Source organism: Cimex lectularius, unplaced genomic scaffold (assembly GCF_000648675.2).
Source record: "Cimex lectularius strain Harlan isolate CLEC.00 unplaced genomic scaffold, Clec_2.1 scaffold64, whole genome shotgun sequence".
NCBI classification, from domain to species: domain Eukaryota; kingdom Metazoa; phylum Arthropoda; class Insecta; order Hemiptera; family Cimicidae; genus Cimex; species Cimex lectularius.
In genome coordinates this window covers 1534953-1549699 of record NW_019392702.1, presented here as the reverse complement: position 1 = coordinate 1549699, position 14747 = coordinate 1534953, and the positions used below count along the sequence as shown (strand labels likewise).

At 37.0% G+C, this 14747-nt stretch overlaps 2 protein-coding genes across 3 annotated transcripts; one reads left to right on the top strand and one right to left on the bottom strand.

Annotated features, from left to right (window-relative positions):
• The first annotated feature begins 179 nt into the window (after positions 1 to 179).
• Positions 180 to 4188, top strand: LOC106672499 (ATP synthase subunit b, mitochondrial). Its single transcript, XM_014404005.2, has 5 exons — positions 180 to 328; positions 444 to 659; positions 3302 to 3465; positions 3526 to 3714; positions 3792 to 4188. Exons 1-5 carry the CDS (start codon positions 301 to 303, stop codon positions 3966 to 3968), a joined length of 774 nt encoding a protein of 257 aa, XP_014259491.1. The 5' UTR covers positions 180 to 300; the 3' UTR covers positions 3969 to 4188.
• Positions 4189 to 9311: 5123 nt separating this feature from the next.
• On the bottom strand, positions 9312 to 12207 carry LOC106672513. 2 transcript variants are annotated; one of them, XR_001341270.2, is made up of 3 exons: positions 12075 to 12207; positions 11860 to 11934; positions 9312 to 10097 (listed from the first exon to the last, which is right to left on the bottom strand). XR_001341270.2 is itself a non-coding variant. In XM_014404029.2 (2 exons), exons 1-2 carry the CDS (start codon positions 11004 to 11006, stop codon positions 9567 to 9569), a joined length of 543 nt encoding a protein of 180 aa, XP_014259515.1. In that variant the 5' UTR covers positions 11007 to 11056; the 3' UTR covers positions 9312 to 9566. The 2 variants fall into 2 exon arrangements, 1 of the variants encoding a protein (XP_014259515.1); XM_014404029.2 differs by lacking the exons at positions 11860 to 11934; positions 12075 to 12207 and adding an exon at positions 10995 to 11056.
• Between the last annotated feature and the right edge of the window lie 2540 nt (positions 12208 to 14747).

The following is a 14747-nucleotide window of genomic DNA, read 5'->3' as shown; positions in this document are numbered from 1 at the left end:
AACAATTTCCTTAGAATTTTTTTATCCGTTTGTTTTTTTGTCTGAGTCGGGTTGTTTTTGCGTTATTCACTGAATAATTAAAGCACGACGTGTTTTTTGTGTGTTATCGTCTCGATTTATTAGAATGTAACTTTGTGGGTTGATAATTAATTAATTATTTTTGTCAGGTCTACCAAGTTGAACGGCACTCTGCAGATAACCTTACCTTGGCCTAATCAGCTGCTCGTTCAGTCGATCGGGTTCTGATTTTCTGGTCCTTCTTTTTAATTAATTGGGGCAATTTTGAATCAAACTTGTAAAATGCTCTCAAGGCTGGCCCTCAGAAAAGGTGAGGAAAGTTTTTTTAAAGGATTAGCTGGTGTTTTTCATCGCCCGGATCATTTCCACTTTTTTCACCCACTTGGTCATCGGCCAATTTTCTAAAATTGAACTTTTTTCCCCAGCTTTCCAGTTGAAAAGCGCAGCTCCGTCGTTGGTGGGCGGTTGCACCAGGTTCAGCTCGAGCCAAGGATCGGAGGACGTGCTTTGCAAAGAAGGATCGGAACGGGACGTAGTCAATTTTCCAAGACTGACCAGGCAGGAGTTTCCATCCAAAGTCAGACATGGATTTATTCCGGAAGAATGGTTCGAGCTTTTCTACAAGAAAACAGGCGTCACTGGTATGACAAAGCTTAAAGTTCATAAGTATTTTCTGCTCAACAATGATGGGTGTTGGTCTGCGAGTCGGTGAACTCATGCTGCACCAGTAATCCAATAATCCCTCGAGTGAAAACAGACCCAATATGTGACTATGCCGGTTCAGCATATTTTCTACTTATTACTTTCTCTAATATGGTATTAGGCTTTTCCAATCCAAGGTCAGATTTTACTTTTTGTAAAGGATAGCTCTTTACTCAGGTTTTTTGTGCATCCTGCCCAGAGAGGATTTTGAAGCTATAGGCACTAGTTCAATTCAGCCTCTAAAGCGGGTGCGCGCACTGAACCGATGCGGCAGTGATCCAACATCTTTCATTGCCTCACACGACTTACTGACCATGACCTGTGTGGGAAGCATAGAATTGTAATAAGGGCATCCCCTAACTGCCCAACATGCGACAGTCCATCAAATCCCAGTCGTATAATACTAGAATGTCCAGATTATGAAAACTAGAGAAAACTATTGGATGATCTGTGTATATATTATGCAGGGTGGGCGATCAAGATCTGAGGGGTTAAGTGCCTGGGTAGACTCGTACCCCATCCCTCAAAGGCCCAGGACTTGGTCGGCTCACGTGTCCTGCATAAACCTCTTGGACCTGATCACAAACCCCAAGATTTTGCACCATTTAATCTCGGGGAATGATTTGGTGATATACTCTCCTTCAAAGATTTCAAATCTAGACCTAGCATACCTATCACATGCTGTATAGTGACCCCAGAATATTCGGCCCAATAAGTCTTGAAACGCTGATGGCAAGTAACATGACGGTTTTAAAATTAATTTACATATTTCTTAAATCAGTTCACCTTTCTTTTTGAGGTAATATAGAAACAGCGGGCAGTACAATAAGGAGATCCTTTCTACTTCCTCCTCCCGCTCGGGTATAGAAAAAAAATTCCCATTAATTATTTTTTTTAATCGAAGGTTTTTGGTTGAGATGAAAAATTAGTATCACGAATGGGAATTTTTCATCTCAACCAAAAGCTAGATCCAAAGAATAATTAATTATAATAATTAATATGGTCGATTATGACCACTAAGCAAATATGCAATAATAAAAATTAAAAATCAATAATTAAAAAATAAATAAGTTCATTAAACGTACTAAAATAATAATAACAAATTTAAAAAAAATCATATGGCAATATTTCTAAAGGGAAAAGGCCAAATAAGAAAGAAATATAAAAAATACGACTTTTAAAGGCGCAACCCTCTCTTGCCCACTGGATCAAAGCAATACGATGCATTCCATAGTACGTTTTTACATTAAACTGTTATGTTTGCTGATGAGGCGGTATTACTGGCAGATTCTCCTTTGGTATTAGAAAATAATGATGCAATATTTACAAACGTATTGCGACTTGAAACTTAAAGATGATACCGCTAAATAAAAAATTATGATATTTTAAAGCAATAAATGTAATTTACAATCAAACAAAAGACAGAAATTTAAAAACGAAATTTTAAAAATAGTTGAAAAATATAAATATTTGGGGGTCTCATTGACATGACAGTTAAATTTCACAATACATTTGATGGAAAAAATAAAACTAGCCAAATTAAGCTTTAATAGAAATCGGCATGTTACACAGTGAAAATTTTGGTGGCATAGGGAATATATAGATTTACAAAAATTTATATTAATTAATCCATATATTTTAATGGCTTAGTGGTCATAACTGACCAAATTAATTATGCTTTCTATCTTCTCATCTTTTATGCTTTTCTCCTGACTCTGACCAATGATGGTGCTATCTTTTTTTACAATATTTATTTATTTCAGTTTTATTGTCAATGGGCTGCCAATAATTTTATGGTTGTGATTTCTTTGATCTGACTACAAAATATAAACTTGATTTTTATTTTTTATTTTATTTTATGTACTTGATGTTAAACTTTTTGTTGTTATGTTACACATAATTAAACCAAGAAGAGGACAACTCTGGTAGCGGTTTAAACAGAATGTAAATAATAATCATAATTTATTATATGTGTGCATATAATATATATTCCTTTATTATATATTTATTCTCCTCTTCTTCCTTCCTGGTTGTTGGCTTTTTTTGAAGATCTTTTTTAAGATGTTTTTTAGTAACATTCAACCAATCAGCATATTATTTTATTGAAGCAAAATTGATTTCGGGAGCACCAGCCCCCCTCTCTTCAGTCTCGTTTCATTTTTCAAAACGCAATACAATGCGGTGGCTGGTGCTTCAATAAAATGATAAGTTGAATGGTTGAATGTTCCCGAAAAACACCTTAAAAAAGACCCTCAAAATAAGCCAACAACCAGGTTGGTGCTCCTGAAATTGATATTGCTTCAATAAAATGATATGTTAATTTATTATATGGGTAAATTTTGTTTTGTAAAACTAAAACATGTGTAGTTCTATTTGAATGATTAAAGGTGTATTGTTAAATTTCCCCCAGACGGTTTTAACCATGAGGAACAGCTTTCTTGTTTTGTAAGATATATTACCGAATTGTAAACTTTGTATATACGTTAAAGAATAAAGACATATAGTAGTAGTATTTTTTTAAATTTGGAAAAATGTGGTTTTTTTGGTTCTTAAAGAATTTTTTTTTTTTTTTTTTCTGAAGGGCCTTACGTGTTAGGCGTTGGTTTACCTATTTATCTGTTGAGCAAGGAAATTTGGGTGATAGAACACGACTTCGGTTATGTTTTTGCATTTTTTGGCCTTGTATATTACATCAACATGAAAGTTGGCTCAAAGATCAGCGGATGGCTCGACAAGCAAGTCGATGTATGTAATTGTTATGATAAAAATTGGTAGAGTATGATTCATTGATTCTGTAATACACAGGAAGCCGATGCCGAACTGAGAGATAGCCGTCTGAACCATCTGAAATGGTTGGAAGACGCCATCAAAGAGGAGGAGGAAGCACAATGGCGGGCAGAGGGCCAGTATCTCCTTTTAGACGCCAAACGGGAAAACGTCAAATTGCAACTTGAAGCAACTTACAGAGAAAGAGCTATGAAAGTTTATTCAGAGGTAATTTAAATTTGCTCTGTAATTTTTTATTTGAAAAAAAAAAAGATGGTTTTTGATTTAATTCTATTTGTGCACAGGTGAAAAAGCGTTTAGACTACCAATTGGAAAAACAGAGGGTCGATCAAGTAATTGCTCAGAAACATATGGTTCAATGGGTCGTTTCGAATGTCCTCAAATCGATTTCCGATGCCCAAGAAAAAGAGAACATTAAGAAATGCCTTTCTGATCTTCAAATGCTTTCGGCAAAAGCTTAAATTTTTAAATAGTAATTTTTAGTCAGTCTATTTAAATAATTTTCCTGAGTTCAAAAGATCCCCCATGCTGTTAAAATAGAAAAATTCACGAAAATTGTACACATATGCGTTATACAATTAAAGGAAATGTTTTTATTGGGCTTAAGTAGTATTTGTTAAATTGTATCAAACTTTGGTGATCAGACATGTTCAAAATAAAGATATAGTTCAATTTGTTCTACTTCAGTATCATTAACCATTAAGGATTTGTTTACTGTATTGTGCATATGACAAATTGTTAATTAATTTCAAATCTAACTTATCAATTTAGCATCCTCTCTTTCTCTTGCAATTAGATTATTGGCTCTGCCTTGTACGTAAGACGATCTAACTTGAAAAATATACGATTGTATATTCTACGCTATTAGTAGGGATGGTAAAACTATGTGGTCATATGATCAAAATTATGGATATATTAATTAATATCAGATAAATTTATTGATCAAAATTTTATTAAAATACCCAGGAATGTTCTTTTATATTTTTTACTTTCCTTATATTTTTTTGTATACTATAGAAATTTTTATAATATTTATTTACTATTTTTATTGACTGAATCAATACTTACTCAATTTTGTCAATAAAAATATTACAATAGAGATAGTCCATTCCATGATGGCACAAAAGAAGGATAATAAAAAATTGGTGGTTTGGCCAGATCATCCTGGTCTTTTGGGTCTAGTTGAACTGAAAGTAAAGTTTAAATCGATTAAAATCAAAGTAAATGTGACCACAACAAACATATTTTTAAAAAATCAAATGTTCATTCAGTCCATAACATGACCTTTTGCACCAGATCAGTATTGGACTAATATGCAATGTCCATTGACTACAGTTCTTTGTTAAGCATAAGGGTTTTTATCATTTCCCAAAACTTGGTAAATACAGTAATCCCTTAACATTCACGGGTGTTCGGTTCTAGAAAACTGCCGTGAACGTTACACCCGCGAATGTTGAATCTATTTTCCTATGCTATAAAAAGCATGTTACATGACACCAAAAATTCAGGACTAAAAAAAAGTTTATACAAAATAAATGTAATGGAAGACATAACAGTGTTTGAAAATGTTAATTGTTTTCGTTGTTTGTATTTTTTGATGTGCTAGGAAAGAAATAACTATTAATTATTCGATGTTTTGCCAAATAATTAATTTCTTTCAAAATTTCCACATAAGGTTTGAATCGGACAACCCTTTTAAACTTAAAACTTCGATTTAAAGATGGGTCGAAATCCATTGCTTTTTTAATAAGTTATTGCCTCAAGGTTAAAATTTCTCTGAGCTGTTTTGAAGAAAAGCTTTTGCCTGCATAAAAAACGTAACATGTCCAAAAATTTTATTCTTTTACCAAGGGTCGACGGGTTTTTTTTTGGAAGAGGAGGCAGTTTGCGGCCAAAATCTGTAAGAGAATAAAACAAAATAAGAAAAAAAGGATTATTTTCGATGTGAAATTAAAATTGTTCACCCAACTATTTGTTTTACGCGAATAAAGAAATTGGACTTCTGCAAATGCCATAGCTTTCCTCATTTTTTCATATGTGTAGTGAAAACCACAAATGTCAAAACCGCGAGTATTAAAGGTTTACTGTTCTCCCGTTTATAACCTTCAGTCCTTGGCATTTCCCTCCCCCAGGATCCTTCCAACAGAAGACGTTTCACTGTTCCTTCTTCTTACTGGAATTATCTGTACAGGATTTGTTCTGCTACTCTGAGCCTATTAGTATGTCTCCAGAGTCAGCAGTACTATAATTCTAGTTATAATGGCCCTAGGTTCAGTAGTTCTACTGTTAGTTTCTGCTATGGTCTTTTGCTTAATGTTTTTTCATTGTGCTATACATTCCATTGAACTTATTTTTTAATTCATTGTGTGATGACGTTCTCTGGCAATTTGCTGTGCTGCAAAGGGTTCAGGGCCAAGAGTGACCTCATCGAACTTTTAAGAAGAAGAAGAAGAAAAATAACTTTACTCTGGGACTGGTATCCCCTAAGAATAATTTACATGAAATAAATAAAAGAAGTTCCTTCTAAGAAGTTAAGAATAAAAAAAAAAAAAATAGAAATCTTGGCACAATGTATACCAATAAGGCAGGACAGAAGAAAAAATTACGAGAATATTAAACAAAAATAACAAATGTTTACGTGAGGTCTCTGCTTGGAGGGAGAGGAGATGATTATACAAGTGGGATTTAAAGGAGGCAGCGTGACGAATAGAAAGGGGAAGGGAGTATCAGAGTTTAGGGGCTCGGATCAGAAAGGATCTTTCGAAGGTTTGGGTTGTATGTTGATGAGCGGGTCTTACGAGTGAGATGTGAGGAGTTGAATCGGAGGGATTGGATGATGTAAGGAGGACGACGAGTGTGGATGAACTGGAAAAGAAAGCAACCTAGGAAATACTGTACACGGAAGGAGGGGAATAGCCAGGAAATTTGGGAATACAACCCCGACACCCGGGATCCCCGTGGGGTGCCGTACACAAATCTTATGCAACAATTCATAATACGCTTCAATTGCACGTTCACCCCTCCGAGAGACCACCGTATGCCAAACAGCTATAATCGAAGAAGGGAAGTATAAGGGAAGATACAAGGAGTTTGCGGCTGGAGAAAGGTAAGAGAAGCCAGGACCGACGAAACAGGCTGAGGGAGGCAATGGAATGGCGGGAAATTTGGGAAATGTGAGAATGCCAGGAAAGGTTTTGGTCAAAGACTACTCCTAGGTTTTTAACCGAAGAGCAGAAGGGGATGGGATGGTTATTTAGCATGAGAGGTGGGATGCTGGGGAGGGAATTGAGGAGTTGCCTGGACCCGATAATTATGGCGGTGGATTTGGACGGATAGATAGATAGATAGATAGATGTAATATTTCAGGGTATGGTATACTGCGCCCTTTAAGAGCTATTGTATCCCCTGTGCTCTGCCTAAAGCACATTGGTGAGTCCTATTTCATCAAGAAACTTGATTAATAGGCCCGGTTTCAGTGGTTGTAGTTCTTCTATGGTCACATTGTACATCCCAAAACACTTCCTCCTGCGGGCTAGTGTAGCTCCGCAGTTTGTTAGTAAGTGTGTTGGTGTCTCTTCTGCTTCTTTGCAGAATCTACATGTGCCATCTTGGATTATTCCAATTTTCTTTAGATGTCCATTTAATCTACAGTGTCCTGTCAGGAATCCTGTTAGGATTCGCAGTCTGTTCCTGCTTCCTTTGACACATTCTGTGATTTCTTTCTTACCAAAGTTGGTTAGAAAATTCTTGGATTGTCTGTGTCCAATAAGTGAGTTCCAAAGTTCGCTCATTCTCTTTTTATCCTTCTGTCTGAGGTATTCGTTGATAGTGTGTGTTCCTATTCCACAGAAGGGTTCAGGTCCTATTAGCGGTGTGGCAGCCCCTTTTCTTGCATTTGGACGGATTGAGGACTGGGGAATTTTTATGGGCCCATTCGTTGATGGAGTTTAGGTCTTTTTGGATCTTGAGAGTGGCCGAGTGAAGATCGGAAGGGTGGAAGGATATGTATATTTGGGAGTCATCGACATATAGGTGATAGTTACCTGGATGGAGTCGGGCAGATCATTGATATAAATGGAAAAAAGGATAGGAGAGATGCTAGAGCCTTGGGGCACCCGACTTTCCTTGGCCAATCGACCACTTCGTTGCCCCTTTGCCTTGTGTGCCTGGGTACCCAAACAAGAGTAATTTTATTCCTGATACAATCTCAAATGCCTGCCTTACTACTGATGTGATAATTCTAGTAGTTGCCCTTAGTGCCACATGGCTGTCTGAGTAGATGCATATTCTTTTGTTAATAATACCTAGCCTTTAATGTTGGCACAATGGACAAAGTCACATCTCACTTGAAAGCCAGGGATTTATAGGAATTTTATGCCCTAGTTTTCCATAGGTACAAGCTCCTTGATTCCGTAGTTAGCATTAACTGGGATTCCTTTCCCCCAAATTGTTCTAACAGGTATTTTAATTTTTTTTGGGGTGCCAAATCTGTATTTGGGGGTTATGGCATCAACAGGCATCCACAGGACCTCATCTGTCTGAAGCTTTAATTGATACTTGTTACGCAAATAGCTTATTGGATCCTATCTCTGCATTGTGTCTACAGCCTTTCCTTGGATGAAGATGAAAATGTATACTGGTGGTAGATTCAGGAGGACTTCCGGCCGTCAGTGGGGGCTGTTCTCATCATTCTAGTAATGCTCAGGCAATCTACTCTATGAGCAGTACAAAGAATCCCAACCGCCCCTTGCTGTAAAGCCAAGTTTCCACTGTGCGAAAATCACTCACAAAACTTTTCTTGCATTTGATATCTAGGTGGGACTGCGAAACTTTGGCACGAGGATGTTTCGGGGTCAGCCGACAGGCAGTCAGTTTTTTAGTGGACGTCAATGTGTTTCGCGTTGTTTGTCTCTCTGTGTAAACGCACTTGTCTCGTGAGAATGAACCAGGAGGACTACATTTGACTTATTCGAATGTATCAGAGAGAGATTTTTATGTAAAGATATACCTCATCATATCAAGAACATGAGAGAGGAGTGTGGAAGGAAATGACCATGAAAATTCACCAAAGACAAAAGACAAAAAGTATTGCCATGATAAGAAACACTGTAGGTGTAGTTATAAATGGCATTCTTGTCTCGCGCAAACTGATGGCTCACTTTGTTTCGCCTCATGGAAATGGTTAACCCGAGCGTGTTTTGCAAGTGATTCTTGCGTTTAGTTGCATGTGTGATTTTTTCGCGCAATGGAAACCCAGCTTAACATCTTTTTCACTTTTTTTTAGGGGGGGGGAGGGTGATGCAGAAGACAATTCTTTCCTCTCCTGAGACTTAAACAGGTTATTGTGTAAACTTAACCTTATCATTTTCTCATTTTGAAAGGTCTTGATTTTAGTGTTTTCATTTCTAAGTACATCAATAACTAGATGTCTGTCAGTTTAGCATAGGTAGTTGTCAATGTCATGTCTTTTTAAATTTTCTGAAGTTTTCTCGATGCATTTATTTAGATGCTTTAAATTCTATGTTATCCTGTTCAATTTTACGTAACCAAGACCTTATGTTTTACATCGTCAGTTGTTAGGAAGCACCTATAGATATAGAAAGTATCATGTAATACATACTTCTAGTGTTCTCGGCCTTTTGAATTAATAACCTTTGTTTAAAAAAAAAAATATAAAAAAAAAAGATACAATACACTGTTTATAATGTTTTAGTTAGACTTATACTCTCTGGTCATAGACATTGATATTGTGTTCAATTCCAAAATTGGTTAAAGGAATAAATAAATCAAACTGTTAGAAAGATTACATTATATTTGTTAATTAAATACTTAATATCAGATTTGGATTCACAGAAGAAATATACACTACATAATATATGTACAATAAATATAATAAGAATTAGGACAAATGGGATCAGGTTACAGGTGTTCAACCCCTGATGGATCTTCGATGAAATTGACCCAAAAATAACAAGGTTGTATCTCCTCTTTTAGAATGAGGTGTTACACGATGGCACAGGACAAATCAACTACCTTATGATTAAGAACGTTGTGTTTAACTATCTAGAAGTGTCAGCTAATCCACCATGGCCAACACCGAAAGTCACTGGACCGAGTTTTGTTACGCTAGGAAGCATGACGGATGCTGAAGGGTAACTGCCACCGTTTAGTGAAGGAACCGGCACGTTGAAATCAAACTGCGGCGTATAAAAATTGAATGGAGAAGAAGACAGTTGGTACAGGCTTGAAAAATCTCCTGACGAAGGTGTAGGCAAGCCGACATTGGGTGCGCTGAACAGATTTGAAGTCAAGCTGTATGGATATGTTTGAACTGGCGTGTTGTATCCATTAGCCCCTTGGTATGGATTTACAGGTACAAAACTGTTTGATGGGGCTTTGTAAGTAACTCTGTCTGTATACTTTGTTTGGTCCAGCTGACTTCTGTTCTCGGTGTATCCGTTGGAAAAGTAGCCTCCTGGAGATTTCTGCGGTGACCCCACGGCTATAGGGGCCCTTTTTTCCTTAAGAGTTAGGAACTTTGAATTCGGCGCCTCTCCCGCGGTGCAGACCACTAAGCCCCATATAACCACCTGAAAACAACATCAAAATTTCAAAATGGTAATATTAAAACTATTGCAAAAATATTTTTACAAAAACCACCAAATTCATCTTCTTGAAATAATGCTAACTCGTGAATAAATATGGGATGATAACAATTATTTGACCATTTCCGAACATATTGGTGATGGCGGGATGACTGGAAAACCGACCAATTTAGTAGTTTCCGTTCTTCTTGGTCTGCCTATGTCTGGAAAAGCAACCCAGTTTGATCGTGTCCGATCTTTTTGTTCTGCCTATGCCTGGGAAATTTTCATTTCTTAGAAACTTGGTCTGCCTACGTCTGAAAAGCAAACCAGTTTCGTCATTCCTAGAATCTTGGTCTGCCTATGCCCGAAATGACCAATCATCTTGCTATGCCTAGAAAAACAAACCAATCTGGACATTTTCGATAATCTTGGTCTGTGCATGGCAGGAAAAGCAAACCAATTTGAACATTTTCAATTCTCTTGGTATACTTATTAAAGGTAAAGCAGACTGTTAGATCATTTCCGATCATCATGGTCTGTCTATGCTTGGAAAAGCAGATAGAGGTGGTCAGAAAACTGTTTCGCAATAAACTATCTAAACCATTTTCATGGTATAATGGCTGAATTCGAATACATGCGGAATGATAGCAGACCGTTTTGTCGTTTCCGAACATCTTGGGCGTTTCCAACTATCCTTGTACTTGACTGGACGAGCAGACCAATTTGGTTGTTTCCGATCTTCTTGAACTGTCCGGAAAAGCAGACAAAGACGACCAGAAACGACCAAACCACATAGTACAAAAATGTTAGAAAAAGTAAAGAAACTTCAATTTTATCCAAAAAGATTTTTTCATGCAGTCGAAGAATGTTTAAATTTGATCGGTTTTACTTTCGACTCACCCAGCGTTTCATGTTAGCAAGTCTGTGCAGAACTGTAGAGTCCGAAGGGAAAGTTTCGTTTATATAGAATCTGTCGGAAGAGGGGTCGGAACCGGATCACTTTCGTTTCCAAGTTGGAAGCATCCTCCTTCAAGAATCTTTAGGACGAGCTTCGTAAGAAACGAAAATGGAACGAATTGACAAACAGGAGGGCACTATATAATTGATAAGCACTAGCAAATTACATAAATGATGCCAGATTGTGCTAGGACAGTCTCTGCTTACTTTTTGTGCGATTATTTTTTTTGTATCAAAATCAACGAACAGTTAAGCAAACATTAATAAAAAAAATATTTGGTCGGTACAGGTCACTTTGGTTTACATATAATCGCTGTTTTGGTTGGTCAGACACGTTTTAGCATTTCTCCATTTTCAGTGCTGGGTCTGTGTCTGTGCCACGGCCCGCTTATATCCCTGACCGTATTTTAACCATACGTATACTGAAGTTGGCGAAATGTCGAAAAGCGCCTGACAGACCTAAAAAGAAACGACCAAACTGCCGATTCATCACCTCGCACATGCAACAAAGAATTCTCACAAAATAATTTTATTTCTGATTTTTGTTACAACACTAGGTATTTAGATTCAAATGATCATGATCATCAAATTAGCTATAAATTATTAAATTAATGACACTGCAGTGTATGTCACGATATCAAATAAGCATCTTTTCCCTTTAAAAAATAATCTTTTATTTACTACGTAAGTGTTGTATAATAAATAAATAATTTTAAATAATCAACCTTGATAAATTTAAAATTAAGCTTTTTAGAAATTGATGGAAATTGTCCATCGTGACGGGCTAACTTTCTCAAAAGCAACTCACCGTGCATTCACCAACCAATTTTGAATCCGTTATGATCGCTATTTTTGCGATAGTTCTTGGCTGATTGATTCCACTCTAAAATAATATATAATTATAGTTGGAACAAAAGTCTGAGATTTATTTTTGCACTTCTCGTACGACCGTGCTTGCAAAGCTAGGTTGTAGCGAAAAGAACTGGATCAACTGAAAATCAATAACATAAATCATTAAGTTACCAAACAGGAAAACAGCAATCGAAAATCCAACTTTTAAGACTCGTGAACAGTTTGACAATGTCAGTAATCCATTACATTTCGTGGTCCGATTGACCAAATAACTTCTTTCAATTAAATAATCTTTATGTAAGGTATTGGTCGAAATGAAAAAGTGTCGCGACCGGGATTCGAACCCACGACCTCCGGCTAAATACGCCGCTGCTCTACATGAGCTATCGTGACTTCGATCCGAGTGGATCTGAGATGGGGAGTTGGTGTCCGTGTGGATCGAAGCTCAAGTGGTAGAGCAGCGGCGTATTTAGCCTAAGGTCGTGGGTTCGAATCCCGCTCATGACACTAGCTTTTTTATTTCAATCAATCCCTTACATAAAAATTAATTAATTGTCTTTAATACTACAAGGATACTTGTGGCTAGATGAAATATAAAAAAATTCTTCTGTTCCGCACAAGAAAGCTTTTCGTCAGGAACAAAACCGGAAGAAGCGCCTTCTTTTACGAAAGGATTAACAGGTTCGGGTCAGATAGCCACAGGACAGTTTGAAAATCACCTAAGGAGGAAGGAGGAAAAAACTTAGGAGTGGACGTGTTTCGGGAACGTGTATCTTATCGAATTGGGAAATTAATCCCAGTCGTGGGTGTCTTGAAAGCGAACGGATAAACTGCGGGATCCAAGTTGTTCCACAGGTCAAAGATCACACAGTCAGGACAAAGGAATGGTTAAATGATAATACACTAGGGTCAATTTTGTGTTATATTTTTTTTCCTTCCGACAATACCCTTGTTAAAGCGGTTTTATTTGCAGATTACACATCCATTCATTGATTCTTAGTAACAAGAACAAGAAATTCACAATAATATTCATAAAGAAATTTACACAATTCATTATAATATTTAATATACACCAACTTATACATTATAATATTTTTATGTGTATTTAAATAAGATAAAATAGGCAAAATATAGTAATGACATTAGCATATCGAAGTCAATCAAAGCGATTAATGAAACGAACATCTGGATGTACCAATTCTTATGATAACCCGAAGTTGGTGGCCACCTTTTGCCCAAAAGAGCTCATTTGATTCCAATATGAGGAAGTGGAAAATTGCTCAACAGTTTGGGAGCTGTTGAACCGTCACTGGGTAACTTACTTGGTACCTATAGCTTCTCTCTTTTGTCCCTTTTATTCTCCATTAACGCGAGAAGCCCGGATCAACATCTCAGTGGCAGAAGACAAATTGGACATTTGAACAAATTATTTACTGCAAGAGAAAATCACATCAGATCTTTCAATCAATCCAAAAAGTTTTTTGATTATTACAGAAGGGCAGCAACAACCACGATCCCTTGTAGGTCTACCGCCGAACCTAAATTATGTTAGTCACTCTGAGGCCCGGCGACTTTGATGGAATTTTGAAGTTATTTACTCTCCAGTTGTTTGCTTAACGTCAGGCGGTAAGTTTGGAACTATCCAGCTTATCTTGAAACAGTACGTGCCGTTCTGGCCGCCAACCTGATTTGGCTAACCGTTACCCATTCAAAACGTACTCGACAGACCTAAAAAAGTCGAAATCTAACGTTTCCCCCTCGTCAGCTTGGCTCGAACTAAATACAATGCTTACTAGGCCAAATTTGAATCTGAACACTAAAGAAAAATCGTGGCACCGGAATAATTAGTGGAACGAAATTTGGGTTCAGGAGAGAGCCCATATTCCAAGCAGTTTCAGATAAAAGAAAGCTTGAACAACTCAGTATTTATTTGAAGATTTTTCGTTTTATCAGGATTAGATAATTTTAAAATTTACAACTACTATATCATGGTTATGCTGAACCATCTTCTAGGGTCGGTTAGCAGCAGAATTCTTGTACCGGAACCCATGCTTTGATGCTGCCAATAATAGGTAAAAGGTTTGCCCAAGTTAAGTTGGAAGTGTGTTCGAACGACTCCCCTGACTTTCTGCGTCCTGACCGGATAAAATACCTTTTATAAATAAATTCTTTAATTCATATTTCAGGGAAAGTCCGATAAACTTTCGGCCGTTATGCCCCGGGACGTAGGACGTCCCATGTGAACCGGTTGAGCCTTCGACCATTTGAGCCGGATATCAAAACTCACTTTCTTTGGCAATATCCTACTGGAAGACCATATTGGAAGATGCCAGTCCAGGCTACATCCGTGTTTAAATTTAGCCCGTCGGACCACTTCTTAGAAACACCAAGAACAATTGTTCTCCTGTTATGTAGGATTCATAAGTGGGGGTAGGCACGATGCATCCAAAAACAAGTACATATATAGTTCATTAGCACCAATATCTTTCAGAAAAACCATAAAAATAAATACAATGGTCAGGAGGACTGTCTAGAACAATAAACAAATTCTTCTTCGTGTATTAACTACGTAAGTAAGCATACCTGAGATCTTAATGGTGGTTCATCAACACGGATATCTCTTAGAAAAATTTAAAAAAACAAATAAAATAGACAGAAAGTAAGAATGACAATACAGAACAATGAACTAATATTTACTCGTGTTATATGGGTATTAAGAACGTTTGCAGCATGGACGATGCCTACAGAAAAAGAAGGATACTCGAGACCATAAAACTAGTTCATCAGCATTGTTATCTCTTAGAAAAACCATAATAATAAACCACCAGGGCACTCTCAACACGA

Bases quoted from the DNA above. Each gene is read 5' to 3' on its own strand.
- LOC106672499 (XM_014404005.2), top strand. From the start codon at position 301: ATGCTCTCAAGGCTGGCCCTCAGAAAAG. The intron at 329-443 runs GTGAGGAAAGTT...TTTTTTCCCCAG, and splicing joins AAGGCTGGCCCTCAGAAAAG to CTTTCCAGTTGAAAAGCGCA. The intron at 3,466-3,525 runs GTATGTAATTGT...TGTAATACACAG, and splicing joins GGCTCGACAAGCAAGTCGAT to GAAGCCGATGCCGAACTGAG.